This window comes from Triplophysa dalaica, chromosome 3, assembly GCF_015846415.1.
Source record: "Triplophysa dalaica isolate WHDGS20190420 chromosome 3, ASM1584641v1, whole genome shotgun sequence".
Taxonomy (NCBI): Eukaryota; Metazoa; Chordata; class Actinopteri; order Cypriniformes; family Nemacheilidae; genus Triplophysa; species Triplophysa dalaica.
In genome coordinates this window covers 15,716,280-15,732,894 of record NC_079544.1, presented here as the reverse complement: position 1 = coordinate 15,732,894, position 16,615 = coordinate 15,716,280, and the positions used below count along the sequence as shown (strand labels likewise).

At 36.1% G+C, this 16,615-nt stretch overlaps 2 protein-coding genes across 5 annotated transcripts in view; one reads left to right on the top strand and one right to left on the bottom strand.

Annotated features, from left to right (window-relative positions):
* Positions 1 to 8,591, top strand: part of prkag2b (protein kinase, AMP-activated, gamma 2 non-catalytic subunit b) — a 29,955-nt gene extending 21,364 nt beyond the window's left edge. For 3 of the 4 annotated variants that reach the window (XM_056744556.1, XM_056744559.1, XM_056744560.1), the window contains 10 exons: positions 380 to 461; positions 2,574 to 2,632; positions 3,770 to 3,815; positions 3,976 to 4,030; positions 4,473 to 4,599; positions 5,065 to 5,230; positions 5,363 to 5,400; positions 5,608 to 5,754; positions 5,944 to 6,037; positions 6,857 to 8,591. In XM_056744556.1, coding sequence (XP_056600534.1) covers positions 380 to 461; positions 2,574 to 2,632; positions 3,770 to 3,815; positions 3,976 to 4,030; positions 4,473 to 4,599; positions 5,065 to 5,230; positions 5,363 to 5,400; positions 5,608 to 5,754; positions 5,944 to 6,037; positions 6,857 to 6,888 — 846 coding nt within the window. In that variant the 3' untranslated portion in view covers positions 6,889 to 8,591. Of the gene's footprint in view, positions 1 to 379; positions 462 to 2,573; positions 2,633 to 3,769; positions 3,816 to 3,975; positions 4,031 to 4,472; positions 4,600 to 5,064; positions 5,231 to 5,362; positions 5,401 to 5,607; positions 5,755 to 5,943; positions 6,813 to 6,856 lie in introns of those variants that run through there. The other variant, XM_056744557.1, reaches the window with a different exon arrangement.
* Positions 8,592 to 9,860: 1,269 nt separating this feature from the next.
* Positions 9,861 to 16,615, bottom strand: part of bcl2b (BCL2 apoptosis regulator b) — a 32,358-nt gene continuing 25,603 nt past the window's right edge. The window contains exon 2 of the mRNA XM_056744561.1: positions 9,861 to 12,996. Coding sequence (XP_056600539.1) covers positions 12,859 to 12,996 — 138 coding nt within the window. The 3' untranslated portion in view covers positions 9,861 to 12,858. The remainder of the gene's footprint in view (positions 12,997 to 16,615) is intronic.

The following is a 16,615-nucleotide window of genomic DNA, read 5'->3' as shown; positions in this document are numbered from 1 at the left end:
CAGTTTTGCTTCATTGTTGTAGTTCCGTTTTTATATCATTGTGGTTAATGTTTTATCTGTAAATAAACTTTAGTTGGTGATAGAAATGGATGTGGTCTCTTTGAAGTAGATGGGGAGTAGTCATAAGCTGTGATTGTTATGGTCAAACATTAATCATGTACAGGCATGTGTACTTATCAGGGTTTGAGGAAGATCACACTATTATTATTATTTCTCAGTTCACCCACTACTAGCAGGTGTGCCCATACAGTACTGTTGGTTGCCCGCATCTCATTTTGTCTTCTGTGTTTTGGGCTCAAGCTGCCAGTTACTCTAGAAACTCTTTTATACAGTCTGAAAGAAAATCATTGTTTAGTGGATATTCTTTGTCTTCTTTTAGGTAAAGAAAGCTTTCTTTGCACTGGTTGCTAACGGAGTACGAGCAGCACCATTATGGGAAACCAAAAAACAAAGCTTTGTGGGTAAGAATACTTTGCTTTGATATACTGAATGCATGCGTACACACACACCTGCATTTCCTTTATGCATTTAACTAGAGTTATTTTGTTTTATAGAGGGAAATATTTAACTTGTTTAATCATGCCCTCAACAAAATACTTAATCAGTAATGGAATTATATAGTGAGGAAGATCAGTACAAAACATTGCTTCAGGACCTTGCTTGTTCACCTGAAACAAGTGTGGATACCAAGTATGAGATAAATAAATCTTGAAGCGGATTGAACAGGATTTGTTTAATACTTCATTTTCTTATATTTGCATTAAATATGTGAAGGGTTAATAAAAAGGGCCGGTAAAAAATATGGTTAATTCGATTTTTTAGATTAGATTCAACTTTATTGTGATTACACATATACAAGTACAGTGTAACGAAATGTAGTTTAGGTCTAACCAGAAGTGCAATTAGCAAGTGCAGATTATACAGTGTGAATAAATACAGAATGCAATATTAGGAAAATACTATACAAATGTTCTATAATAATATGACAGTCAGTATGTACTATGGACAATATATACAGAAGGATATATACTGTGAACATTAATGTACAGGTGGTTATGAACAGATAACAATATAGACTGTACAATAGTGCAAGTGACTTAAGTGTGCATTAATAACAGACATTAGCTATTAAAGTTACAGTGCAGAAGATGAGTTAATGCAGTTATTAAGGTTACAGTGCAGAAGATGAGTTAATGCAGTTATATAGGTTACAGTGCAGAAGATGAGTTAATGCAGTTATTAAGGTTACAGTGCAGTAGATGAGTTAATGCAGTTATTAAGGTTACAGTGCAGTAGATGAGTTAATGCAGTTATTAAGGTTACAGTGCAGTAGATGAGTTAATGCAGTTATTAAGGTTACAGTGCAGTAGATGAGTTAATGCATTGCAGAAGATGAGTTAATGCAGTTATTAAGGTTACAGATGCAGAAGATGAGTTAATGCAGTTATTAAGGTTACAGTGCAGAAGATGAGTTAATGCAGTTATTAAGGTTACAGAGCAGTAGATGAGTTAATGCAGTTTATTAAGGTTACAGTGCAGTATATGAGTTATGCAGTTATTAAGGTTACAGTGCAGTAGATGAGTTAACTGCAGTTATTAAGGTTACAGTGCAGTAGATGAGTTAATGCAGTTATTAAGGTTACAGTTCAGTAGATGAGTTAATGCAGTTATTAAGGTTACAGTGCAGAAGATGAGTTAATGCAGTATTATAAAAGTTACAGTTGCAGTAGATGAGTTAATGCAGTTATTAAGGTCTACAGTGCAGTAGATGAGTTAATGCAGTTATTAAGGTTACAGTGCAGTAGATGAGTTAATGCAGTTATTAAGGTTACAGTGCAGTAGATGAGTTAATGCAGTTATTAAGGTTACAGTGCAGTAGATGAGTTAATGCAGTTATTAAGGTTACAGTGCAGTAGATGAGTTAATGCAGTTATTAAGGTTACAGTGCAGTAGATGAGTTAATGCAGTTATTAAGGTTACAGTGCAGTAGATGAGTTAATGCAGTTATTAAGGTTACAGTGCAGAAGATGAGTTAATGCAGTTATTAAGGTTACAGTGCAGTAGATGAGTTAGTGCAGTTATTAAGGTTACAGTGCAGTAGATGAGTTAATGCAGTTATTAAGGTTACAGTGCAGTAGATGAGTTAATGCAGTTATTAAGGTTACAGTGCAGTAGATGAGTTAATGCAGTTATTAAGGTTACAGTGCAGTAGATGAGTTAATGCAGTTATTAAGGTTACAGTGCAGTAGATGAGTTAATGCAGTTATTAAGGTTACAGTGCAGTAGATGAGTTAATGCAGTTATTAAGGTTACAGTGCAGTAGATGAGTTAATGCAGTTATTAAGGTTACAGTGCAGAAGATGAGTTAATGCAGTTATTAAGGTTACAGTGCAGTAGATGAGTTAATGCAGTTATTAAGGTTACAGTGCAGTAGATGAGTTAATGCAGTTATTAAGGTTACAGTGCAGTAGATGAGTTAATGCAGTTATTGAAGTTATGGTGCAATAGATGAGTAGATGCCGTTAATAGAGTTACAGAGTTAATAAAAAACTAATTTCATGTTTTCTCATTAGGAATGTTAACCATCACAGACTTCATCATCATACTCCACAGATACTACAAATCTCCACTGGTAAGAGTTCATGCATCATAGAAACTCAAATGTGATAGTATAACACAAAATCCTTCTGCATATCTCTCAGTACTGATTTCAAGGCTGATTTTAAGGGTGTAACTTCATGTGACCTTCAGATAAAGGGTGCGAAACCTTAAAAAAATCGCCTTTTCTCCTCAGCATATAGACCCAAAGCTTAAGCTGCTGCATATAACTATTTAACCTAAATAACTATATTGATTTAAAGGAATTGTTCACCTACAACATAAATTTTTGTGATAATTTACTCACCCCTGTTGTCATCCAAGATGGGTTTTTTTTTAGTCTAAAAGAAATTAAGGGTTTTGATGAAAACATTCCAGGATTATTCTCCATACAGTGGACTTCAATGGACTCCAAACGGTTGAAGGTCAATATTACAGTTTCAGTGCAGCTTCAAAAGGCTTTAAACAATATCAGACGATGAATAAGGGTCTTATCTAGCAAACGATCAGTTATTTTCTAAAAAAATTAAATGTGTATGCTTTATGAACACAAGTGCTTGCCTTGCTCTGTTCTCCAAAGCATGATCACGACTTCATGTAATGCGTAATTATGTTGAAAAGGTCTCGCTTGATGTAGGCAGTACCGAGTCATTGTTTACAAATGTGGAGAAGGAGGACCATTTAAAAATTTTGAATGTTCAATGACACGTATTCAATTGTCTTTGTGTCAGTTTTTATTCCAATTTGTAATTTTATGTGTGTATCCTGGATTCCGCATACGTCAATCGTGACCTTTTCAACCTAATACGTGAAGTCGTGATGGCTCTTTGGAGAACAGAGCAAGGCGAGCATTTGGGTTTATGAAGCATATACATTTTTATATTTTTATATACATTAAAATGACAGTCGTTTCGCTAGATAAGACCCTTATTTATCGTCTGGTATCGTTTAAAGCCCTTTGAAGCTGCACTGAAACTGTAATATTGAACTTCAACCAAAGCCCTTAATTACTTTCGACCAAACAAAAAATGCAGAAACATCTTTGGATGGCACAAGCGGTGAGTAAATTATCATGAAAATATATGTTGAAAGTGAACAATTCCTTATTTACATAATAAAAACAAGAACATTTAACATTAAGGATGTCTTCCTTTTTTAATGTATGCCTCAGGTGCAAATATATGAGCTGGAAGAGCATCAACTTGAGACTTGGAGAGGTAAATATACCATTATTATCTGTCAGTAGGTTTGCATGATTTATTAAATACATTTTCATAATCCAACAGTAGATTTTTTTTTTATTATTTACTATTATTTACTTCTCTTCCTATGATACATTATGGTACATTTCTGACTTTTTCCTGCTTTTGTTACCAGAACTTTACCTGCAAGAAACTTTTAAACCCTTAGTCAACATATCTCCAGATGCAAGGTGAGACATGACATTTTGTGGATGGGTTGATGATGCTTCTCTTCAGCTCCTTAATTGGATAGTTCACTTGAAAATCAAAATTTTGTTATTATTTGCTCACCCTTAAGTTTTTCCAAACCTGCAAACCTTTACAAGATATTTTGAAGAATTTGAGAAACCACAGAGTTCGGGGCTGCCTTTGACCATAGTGTCCCAGGACTGTTTGTAATACAAATTTAGGATAAGTGAGGGGTGGTAAAAGATGACGAAATTTTCATATTTGGATAAACCGTCCCTTCAGCTTCATTTAGAACATCTTGAAACACATTTAGCAATTATCTGACATAACTTGAGTTGAGTTCAGTCAGAGCTTCTGCGCCAATGTCATTGTTGTCAGCAGATTGTTCAGAACAGATTTAATAGATAGCATGAGTGTTTGTTTACTTATGATCTTGTTTTGCAGTATATTCGATGCTGTTTACTCGCTTATCAAAAATAAGATCCATCGTCTGCCGGTGATCGATCCTGTCACAGGAAACGCACTCTACATCCTCACACACAAGAGAATCCTCAAGTTTCTACAGCTCTTTGTAAGTATACTATAGCAAAATAAAGCCGTTTATTGACACATACAGCAAATGGTGTATCTTCAAGCTTATTAAAAACATCACATAGACAAAAAAAAAAGTAAACATTTGATTTTCCCCAAAGGGGACTTAAATTTATATTCCTGTGTACCAGGGGCGGTTCTAAGCTGAGTGGATATCTGGGGGTTAACCCAGAGACCTCCGCATATGTGTTCGAATGCAGTGGCGTAGCAAGTCAGGGTCCGGCCCATATGCATAAACTTTTTACAGGCCACCTCCATCTGTTACATCGCAAAATGTAAACGGCCCCCAAGTGATTCGTAGACGGCATAGTAATAAAACATTTGGGCTTTACTGAAAACTCTCCTGGTTTCACTGATAACATTCAGGGCTTCAACCCCCTTAGCCCACCCCTAGCGCTGCCCCTGCTGTGTAACTATATGGTGTAAATATTGTGATCTTTTACAGGTTTGTGAGATGCCCAAACCAGCCTTCATGAGACAAACTTTAGATGAACTGGGCATTGGCACATACAACAACATAGCTTTTATTTACCCAGAGACACCCATTTTTAAAGCACTGGGCATCTTTGTGGATAGGAGAGTTTCTGCCCTGCCTGTGGTGGATGCTGCAGGTAACCACATACAGTAGAAATATTTCTGGCAGTGTTCATCGTGTCAAAATCAGACAATAATGCTACACTTAAAATGTGTCAAAGGCAAATATCAAACGTGATGTAGTACAATCATTTGTTTTTTTCCTGCAGGGAAGGTTGTGGACATTTACTCCAAATTTGATGTCATTGTAAGTTTTTATTTATTTGTCAAGTTTAATGAATATAAAAGCTTTTTAGGTCTAGCTGTAGTGTACAGTACCTGTTTGGATACATTTGTGATAGAAATTTCAAGAGCGTATAACAATGTATTTATTTTGGTCGTGGAGATGTCATGGTTTTATGGAGAGGTTGCTATAGCGTTGCTCTGTGTTCATTAACGTTGTGGGTGTTTTTAGAACCTGGCTGCTGAAAAGACCTACAATAATCTGGACATTACCGTGACCCAGGCTCTCCTGCACCGCTCGCAGTACTTTGAGGGTGTTATGAAGTGCCATCGGCACGAGACCCTGGAGACAATAGTGGACAGAATCGTCAAGGCAGAGGTGAGATTTATTTTCCAGATTTCATAAAACAAAGGACCAGCAAGCGTATTCTATTTCTAATTCTGTTCAACATTTTCTGGTGTGGTTCTATTGTAGGCATGACTAATTTGTTTCCTTTTTTCAAACATTTAAAGTCAGTGGTGATGGAGGCTGTCAGCAAGTTGTGTTTATAATGTGTCTGTCCTGCAGGTTCACAGGCTGGTAGTAGTGGATGAGAATTCAAGCATTGAGGGCATCATCTCTCTGTCTGATATCCTGCAGGCACTCGTACTCACCCCCGCAGGTATAGACGCACAGAATTCCTAATCCCACCTTCCATTTCACTTTTCCTTCTCACCTCTCCACTCTTCCCTGGACCCCAACTCTTCTCTTCCTGGACATCTATCACCCGAGTGTCCCTCTCTGACCACCTGTCCACAGGTATCGTCACAACTGCTGTGCTCTGATTGGTAGTTTTGATAAGGAATAAACATGGTATCATAACAAGCTTTTGATCTGTAACTACAGGTGATTTAGTATAGCACAGACAGCTATATAAGCGTGACCTGACAGACTGTGTCGATGACAAAGGATCAATAGGAGAAAGAAATAGCTTTGTGATTGAAAAGTAATTGGAATTCAACATGTGCCCTCAGCACCCTTCTGAAGCATGCTGGGAAGACTGCATGAAACACTCTTCATCTCTCACATGCTGTTCAGCCTGCTGTTTTCAAAGTTTAAAGCAATAAGCAATGCTGTTTTAAAGCACAGATACAAAATTTGGATAGTTTTGTGGTACCGCAACCATGGAAGACGCAGGAAAGTTATCTTTGTGTCACGGTGTATTCAATTATTTATACACCATAAAGTGTGGGTACCCTCTAACCTAGCCATCCACAATAGTAATTTTAAAGTATTTGTATCTGTCAGTCTGTTTGCTGTATGTCTTCAACCTTTCGACCAGATTTGTGATATTTTATGAACCATAACTTTTTTATCTACAATTAGCATTAGCATTATTGATCAGCATGTAAACATTTGTGACCCTGTGAAAACCCAGGCTAAAGACTCATAATCTAGAGTTGTAGAATTGACTGAATTTCTTTCATTTATTTTTTTACAGGAGGACAAAGGAGGGACAGTGTGACAGAATGACATTTTGCAGGCGTAAATAAAATAAAGGAAAGTTTCCGTTTGGAAAACTGACAGGTCCAGACGGCATTCCTGATCGGACACAGAGAAGACAGCAGGATATATCAACATCCATTTTTAGGTCCTCTTTTGAGGGCCGCATATCGAGCAGAATGATACCGTTAAAATCTACAGCATTAGGAATGAAGATGTGATCATAACGCACACATTATTTGAGGTTTACAGTCATCTGCCGCTATACTGTACACTGCTTTAAATGCTGGGCATGTTTGTCCGGTCGTGCTGCTGTTGATAGCCATCATTGACAAATCTAATTTAGGCACAGAGAGGAAGTCTCCTTTTGTGTTCTGGCATGGTCTGTGTTATATCATTGGCACTGTAATCCATTTTTGGTGAGTTATCTGAAGTGGAAACTTGCCTTAATTTAAGACCTCGCTGAGAATTGATTGTATTGGTTAGCTGAAACCCATAAACTTGCTGGTTCTTGTGCAATAGTCAGCAATTGCCATTGTTTGTGTTTGAAAAGAACTGGATATCTTATAAGATGGTGGAAGTGTATGTAATGAAATCCAAAGTAAGAGAAAATGTTGCATTGAGAAACGAAACTTGTTTTTAGGGCCATTAGGATTAATTTTATTTAATAATAAAAAAGCCCATTTCCCCCTCGTATTTTCATAAATCGGGATGATTTTATTTTAAGTGGTGTGTTCATTAGATTCTCATTACTGTAATACATATTTTGCGGTGAATACAGTCATATTTTCATGAGCGATTATTTTTTAATAAATCAAAACCATTACAACATTAAAAAATGTTCAAACACTTTTTTTGCATTATGGTAATGAGGAGAGGGTGGATTTTTAATAAGACACATTTTCTTGATGCAAGATTTATTGTGGCTTTCTTTTGATGTTGTGGGTAAAATATAATCTGGACAGGTTTCATGAGATTGCCTTTTTGTCTGATACTGTATCAACTGTGCCTTTACACCCTATAAATTAGAAACCCCTGTAAGGAGAGATGAATGTATTACTAAAGTGAGTGTACACTGAATGTTTAGGGCTGTATTTTTACTGGAACAAAGAATGTGCCATGAAATGAGACTATATATATATATATATATATATATACAGAACTTTATTTTTCTATTTTGGTGTGGAAAATGGTGTGTGCTACCCAAGGAATGCACTAAAGAGCATGAATGTCAAAGCTTGCAGTTGCCAATGGATAACACGCTTCTTTGCACCTCCGTTTATATGCTGGACTACTGTAAATATAAGTGCTCAGACAACACATGCAATATACTGCTTCACATGTGTGGGTTTAAAAATGAATCTGTTTTTGATTGTATTTTATATCTGTTTTTCATTTCACTATGGAATGTTTCGGTCTAGAAATTGTACCAACAGAAAATGACACTTATCGTTTTAATTTCTTAAGCAGTTGAGCTGAAATATATTGAAAATGTTTTTGTCTGAATTGTGTTTTTGTGGGTGTGTTTTTTTTAAGGATTGCAGTCATTCATTTTCCTAGAAAATTGTCAAATATATAACTTCAGCAGATCTACTCGAATAATAAGGATACTCCAGTGCACACTTGGGTACTACATGGTGAACTACTACAGTACCATGTTTTACTAATACTTTGTGTAAATTAGCTAATGCATTAACTAAAATTCATAAATTAAACCTATTGTAATTCCAATACTTCAGAGTGTTATCCATTTTATCATCAGTATCATTCATAATTTTTAACACCGTCTATCCACAGTGTGGCGCTGCCCTCAGCTTTATAACATCCTGGTGTCGTACTATTTGAAATATGGTGCAATGTCTTTGCATAAAGATGCATAATGATGTTTATTTATAAATACGATTTATATCGATTGGCCCCCGCGATCACTAAATTATATATCCTTATATCATGTTTAAGGAGCATTTGAGGTTGCAAAAACATCACTTATATTAAATGATTCAACATATTGATGGTTCACATAAGCACAATTGTCGCTTCTCCAACCTCTGGCTGTGATTTTCAATTCTTTCTCCAGTCAATGTTTGTCATGTCCTCCATATGCATGACGGCAGAGAGTGGGAGAGGTGCAAACGGGCAGAACTCACCAGGGATGAACTCTCTTCTCAGGGGAACATCAGTCTCTCAGTACACCGCATCACGCTTTTCACAGATTCGTCTGTGAAGAACGCCGTGAGGTGAATAAAAAGAAACGCTTGTGTGTGTGCAGAAGAGAGATTGAGTGCAAAGTGAAAGGTTGCCCAGGGGAGTCATTTTTACACGCGTGGCATTTATTATTGAACGAATTGGATGTGTATGTCGTGCTCTGGGACTTTGATGTCGAGGGAACAAATAATAACACGCACGTGCCTGCATGTACCGGTTGTACCTTGTGTTGTTTTCCCATCAGAAGCATTCGAGAAGGTGGAGACCTCACACGTGAGTCCTTTATCAAATATATGGAAAAATCAGCAGACAGGTTCATTCAGAAACAGGTGCTTTTGCGTCTATAGCCTATATGTCCCCTAGTGTTCATGAAACATCACTTTAGGTTAAATACAATCTAATGAAGGATGCATTCTTTTAGTTTACATAGTTCTCCTGCTTCAAAGAACTCATGTGATATTGCAAATGAAAGTCCATTTATGTAATTTATGTATGTATGTATATATATATGTGCCTATTTATCACATAGCTTTTCAAAAGCGCACAACAAAGCACCAGAGCTTGAGAATGGAGACATGTATTTTCCCAAGCAAAAGTTTTCAACAAGCTGGTTTAGAAGATAAAACCAATTAATTGTTCATTTTAGACAATGCATTTAAAGAAAATTGAATACATTCTCTAGAAATGAATAACAGTAATGGTGAAAATAACATATGGTGAAAGTAACATAAACAGGAAAGAGACTGTAAAGAGATTTGTGATGCGATATTAATGTCAACATGAAATAAAAACAACTATTAAATGTCTTAATACACGTTCCTGGTTTTATTGTGCACAAGGATCCATTGAGAGGCTCTTGAAGGTGAACTTGACATTCAGCCTCCACGTCCTGGACAAAAGGTCTACTTAAAAGTACAGACAGTGTTTCAGGAAGGGATTTAGTCCTTCATAATCCAGTGCAAACTTGTATTCAGGTTTGTCTCATACGATTCTGGTATAAAACGCCCATTTTTAACAATCCAGTAATTTGCTAACGGATTAAATCTTGTCCTGCCCTTCTAGTTTCTTGATATTGTTTCTGAAATATAACACAGAAGTTGTGAATATTGTTCTATGATGAATTATGGGAATATTCTAAATGTGGTCTGTCGTACTATATTAACAGTGGAATTGACTAGATGAAGCATTAACATTCATTATATCACCACACATCTAGGAGACAAATACGATTAATAGAACGTATAATCTTTATATCTTTAAGCAGCAGTAATTCAGCAAATTACGATCTTATATTGCTCCAAATCCTTTAAAGAATTTAAAAACATTCAAATAAAAATAATTAATGATATTATAAAAGTATAGTTTAATGATTTATGGTACCTAAAATAAATAAAGATCATAAAACTGAAATAGCTATCTGTATTAAATACATATGAGAAAATTTAGCCTGTTTAGTGTGTTAGAGAAAGTCATTGCTATGTAAACTAAAGACAAAAAGCATTGATTTATGACACTACTGTGACCACACACACACTGTTAACCTCAGAAGCAAACTTGTTTTATATAATGCTTCTTTTGTGACAGCTATTGTTGTTTGTTGACCATGCAAATACATACAAACATGGCAGTTCACGTGTTACATGTAGCCTACAACAAGCAGGTTTATCCGTTTTGCTGGACATGGTTGATCAACCACTAAATACTGTAGATTTTAGATATCATGTGATAAAAGGAGCATATATCCATAAAGGTATCCAGTAAGGATTATAAGGAACATTGATTACCTACTGAAAGTCAAAGCAGATACCATTTTCAAATGTTTGTTAGCACCCTATACAATGACAGTCTGTAAAGGAGAACCATTGCTACATCAGTCCAAGCAAACATTTAGGAACTGCCACCTTCTAGGAAAGTAGTTGTTGTAATTTGTCCAAGTTTAATTTTGGGTTCCCGTGAACCCGAAAGCAACCAATGCGAAAGCACCAAAGCTGGTTCCATAGCACACGCTGTATACAGTTGCTCATACTGTAGGTTTTGCACTCGTCTAATCCTTAAAACATGTGTCAGGATTTGGTTTATGAATATTGTTTCAATAAAAGACATCGGGGGAAAACTGTAAACACCCAATCCAAGAAACACAGCATGGTTTTGTTTATACCGGAACCTAAACAGGATGCTTTATAAATAATATAGTAATAGTTAATAAAAGAGTCAGATCTTATACATGGACAGCTAGAAAAATCTCATGAAGACATGTTCTGCTCACATTTCACACAAAAATATAAATATATATTTTTTGTCTTACTATATTGAGACAAATGTAGAAAAAACGACATCACAAAACATTCTAAAATCTAATAATTTTCTTCTGACAAAATATACTTTTTTCTTTATAATTGATACTACCTGAAATGTGACCAGGACAGGGTTTATGAGATTTACTCTATTTTGGGTCTCATATAAACACTAGAGAAGGGTGTAGTTGAGTAAACCTACATGTTTGGCATGACATTCATCTTGAAGAAAGCTATGTTTGAAATCTGCTAAGCTAAAACAATTTTATAAGAGGAATCTTGGAAACCTTTTAAACTGTTACATCGGACGCATGTGCCTGGTTGGAAGATAACTTCCGGTCTGTGTTTGTTTATAGGTCTGGCTAGTGTCTAATAAAAAAACTATTTCGATTTATTTACAGTACTATTCATTTATATTCTTTTATTATATAATAATTGTTATAAATGAATGATTTGTTTGATATTGTTGAAAGTTAATTGTATTAAATAAACAATTTGTTGAAGGGGTCGTGTAACTTTGTCGCATTTAATGGAAACGTATGGGATATTGACATCTAGCCATTGAGCTTGGTCTCGCAGTCTCAATTCAAAATATTGGAAAGACAAGTTTATCCAAGTAACGGTTCTTCTCGGTTTCTTTTGTTTGTTATCAGAAAAGATCTACAGGCACTATTGTTTGTGGATGTGTAGCGGAAGTTAAGATCCGTCCACAAACGCGCACATGCGCAGTAATGTGTGTTTATGTTGTTGCTTTGTAACGTTTAAAGTAGGATTCACCAAGTGGACATCACCCACCAATGATCACTGATTGTCATTAATTGGTTTCTATACAATTGGTTTATAAGCCGCATGTTGACTTTGATGCTTTTATGATGATACAGACAAGTCTGTCATCTTCACCTCTGAAGTTTTACCTCTTCTTCAATAAAAGGGTTACACATATACAACAACACATGCTGTATATTTTATCTTCTCCGTCTCATCCTTATCACAGTCCCTTAAAGCTCAAGAGTGTCATTTCTTATTTGTAAATATTTTCTCATAGAAAGCCATTTGTTGTTTGACAGATGACCTGAGTATAAGGGCATATTGGGATGTTCGGATTCCATCTCCAGGAACTTCTTTAAAACCTTCTACTGTTTTTTATTTCATTGTTTTTAGTCCTCTTTATAAATATACAAGCACACCAATGCCTTATATGTGCTACACAAATTTGTTGCCTGTCAGACTGAGATCTGAACTAATGATTCTGTTGTCCGTGTCACTTTCACCTTATTGTTCTTCTTCTATGCCCTTCAAAGGCAGAACATTGAATGTGTGCTTTTTCTGTCATTCTGTTTGAGAACAGAGAAGAAAGACTGTGAGTGCAGGAGAGAAGCTTTAAAGAGGAGCAATCCTGGGACACGGACGTCTTCTGGGATGCAGGAGAGGGTTGAGACAGTGAGGATAGAGTTGGCTGGATGGAGACACAGGGCAAGTGATTAAGGAAAGAAAACCGTCCTCATTTCTGTGCAAGGTAGGCCCCTATGGTCAAGCCAACGGCCCCGAGAGCAGCCAGACCGAAGACCGTCACTATTGATGACCAGGAACTGCGGAACATAGAGTCCCTCTGTCGGCCATATAGCTCCACAAATGCCTCCTGAGGAGAAGAGAGAGAGAGAGAATGGTTTCATTATAAGATCAAATTTAATTAAACAAACAATTAGTGGAGCTTGCAAGCATCACTTTTATTGATTATACTTAAAGTTAGTGAATCGAATACACTCTTTAACGCATGCAGTTTGAGGAGAATTGTGCTATTATCTTTCTAACTAACACTTTTTAAAGAGCACTATAAAATGGGTAAACAAAATCCAAACCCCATCTGGGGAAGATAATATAATAGAAGCTAACTAAGTGTTCAAAGCAACAACCCAACACACCCTGATGTTGTTGCATGGACCATCACTATTTACATTTTTCCAGAAAATGTTCAATTGGATTCAATGATATATGTTTTTAATGAAAAAAAACTCTTATTGTAACTCTCAAGTGTATTTTAAATGTGGTTGTATACAAAAACCACTAACTGGTTTTGATATTTCTATATACGGTTTTTAAATCTAGTATAAATGATCAAGATAACCATAGTGCAAGCAATACAAAAGTTGTGTGATCGATCTCCAGGGTCTGTATAATGTAAAATGTATAAACTACCTATATCAGTTAATATAACGTAATTGTACACATAACTGCCAAACGTGTACAAGTTTTTCTGTGGCTCAGTGGTAAGAGCATTGCGTTAACAATGCAAGGTTGTGGGTTTGATCCCAGGGGATTGCAAATACCTATGTAAAATGTATAGGATAAAGCAATGTAAGTCGCTTTGGCATCTACCAAATGCCTAAAAATGTAAAATGTAAAAAAAAATAAAAATCTCATGCATCTCAAACATTTCCAGCAAAACAATACTACATTTAATGTGACAATAGTCAAACCATTTGCTAAAACACAATTATATCAAAACACTTAATGTTTCATTTAAATTTCTTCAATGTTGCTTTGCTGTGACTTTTGAGATTAAACTGTAAATGCAAAGCTATTGGGCAGAATTTCTTAAATAGATTTTATCTACTGCCCACTAGTGGCAAGAATGTTGTTGTGTGCCGCCTATTGAGGACTTAGAGCTAAACATAAACTGTTTTAAGTGCTCTGGGTAAGCAAAGATTATCCCCCATCCTACACACAAACACACGGCTTTACTTTACCGCAGTCATCTTTTTATAAAAGTTATGGAAAAAAAGTGTAGACATCACAAAGCAGAGAGGATGTCCTTTGAGGAAGTGACATCTGGGAATCTTTGTGTTTAATCGGATGTCCAAGTCATACATGTCAAAGAGGTCCAAGATCTCTAAATTCATGTATGTATGTCATATTGAGATTATCACCTGATATTAAATTTAATTTTATATGTGACTGACAAAGTTTAAATTGATAGTTTACCCAAAAATTAAAAATAATTTAGTCGCCCTCATGTCATTTTAAACCTGTATGACTTTCTTTCTTCTCCAGAACACAGAAGATATTTTAAAAACAAATTCTGCAGAAGAAAGAAAGAAAGAATCACTCCAAGAGCTACGACTGAGGGCCTGATTTTCAAGCTGATAAACTTCTTCAACTTTTCTACTGAAAGAAGAAAACAAAGTTATACATCTTTGAAATGTAAATGAAGGAATTTTCCTTTTAAACTGAATTATTCATGTAATGTAACATGCAGTAAGCACTTCCTTAAAATCTGATGCGACACAGGGTGCAGTACATTCCACAAAACTATTTCCTTTCCATCCTCCCTTCTGTGTAATCTGTGAGGGAAACAGTACAGCTAACAGCCCGAAGAAAACCTTTGATTTGTTTAAGCAAAACCCCCCAAGTGTAATTTCTAGCGTAATAATTAAATCAGGCTCTTTTTGGGTCGTCCTCCCTCAGTCTGTTCTGCACTCCCACGATGTAACCGAAGCAGTATGTGCCACCATGCGACCACCCATCATGCTTATTAGCACTTTATGAGCACGGGCAACACAAGCCGCCCTTGTTAAACTTCACACCAAAAACAATAGCAAACCATTTGCGGCAACAACATCTCGTTGGGTTTGTGTAAAAACCTTTTCATATGTACGCCCACACACAAATTCCAGTCCAAAACCTATTGTACGAAGTCCACAACCCAGAGGAAAGTCCCTTTGAGAGAATAGAAGGAAATGTTACGAGACCAAAACCTGAAAGCGGGAGGAAGAAATATTTTCCAATGTTTGTCCAAACATTGATGATGGTTCAATGTTACCAGGCCACAGAATTCTGGAAGCTTGTTTTCACGTGTTAGCAAGAACTACACTGCCTGGTACTACATTCAACTGATCTAAGTTTTTTTTAAGTACATGTGAAAGTTTCCTTTTCCTTAACCAAACTTTGAAGTTGGAGGGTGTTAAGAATATTCTATAGAATATCACACTATATTACTTCATTTCTAAAGTAGCCTATATAGGTAAGTATAGTACTTGGCATAGTAATTTGAACAAAATTTAGGAAAATATGTGTTTGTTTTCAAGTTTAATTGCTCCTTTAAATCCAGAGAAGCTTGTAATTTCCTGTATCTCAGTGGTAAGAGCATTTCGTTAACAACGCAAGGTTGTGGGTTCGTTCCCAGGGGATTGCAAATACCTATGTAAAATGTATAGGATAATGCAATGTAAGTCGCTTTGGATAAAGCATCTGCCTAATGCCTAAATGTAAATGTATTTTGTAGTGTACTACTGCACCAAGATGCTGCTTACTAAACTGAGTACATGACTGGATGCCAAACTGTATCCCACAGTGGAATGTGCTTGACTTTTTATTGACACATTGATGTGAACCAGTGTGATAACGTGATAACATATCTGACAGATTTTTTTTCAACCCGATCGGGAGCTTGCGCTGTTGTGGCATCTGCGGTTTCTAAGCAACCATGAGTTGAGCTCATCCTGAAGGCTCCAGCAAACGATAGATAAGATTGTTAGCACTGACGCACTAGATAGAGGGTTCTACCGTAGCGTGTTGCTCTCTATTTAAGCGCTTGTAGTGCTTCTACATTTAAAATAACGAACTTGTGCAAGCAAGGCCTGTAAGTTATTCATACAGAACATGGTAATCAAACATTCAGGGCCCCTTAGCCCACCCCAGCACCGACTCTGCTACGTGATTTCACTAAACTAAATAGAAACAAATACACAGCTAAAAAGATGTTAAGGTAATTTGACAAAGAGTATAACATGAAATGCTTTATCTTTTAATTTTTATAATGAATGTGTTCTGTTTAGCATTATATTTCATAAATATAGTATGCAGTATAATTTATATACAAACAATATTCAGTTAGTGTATTCTGAACATAAATCACAGAACGTTGCAGAACTGAGCATTTCTATATCTGATCTTGACTGCATAAGGGTGTTGAAGCAAGAAAGCTAGCATGGAGATCACGAGAAACTCTGGTGATGCGAGACAGTCAGGTGGGAATCATGGGACAGGAGCACAAGCGTCACACTTTCTCTCATCATTCAGTCAGCCCTTAACACACTCATTTAAATGCATGTGACCTCTTCTGGAATCTAGCGGATATTTTCCATTACCCTCATGTTGATAGATAAACTGATGATGATCACATGATTAGATATTCCAATGGCACTCCTTCAGTAACACCTTTACCCTAGATATATACAGTAAGTATAGTAAACTACTAC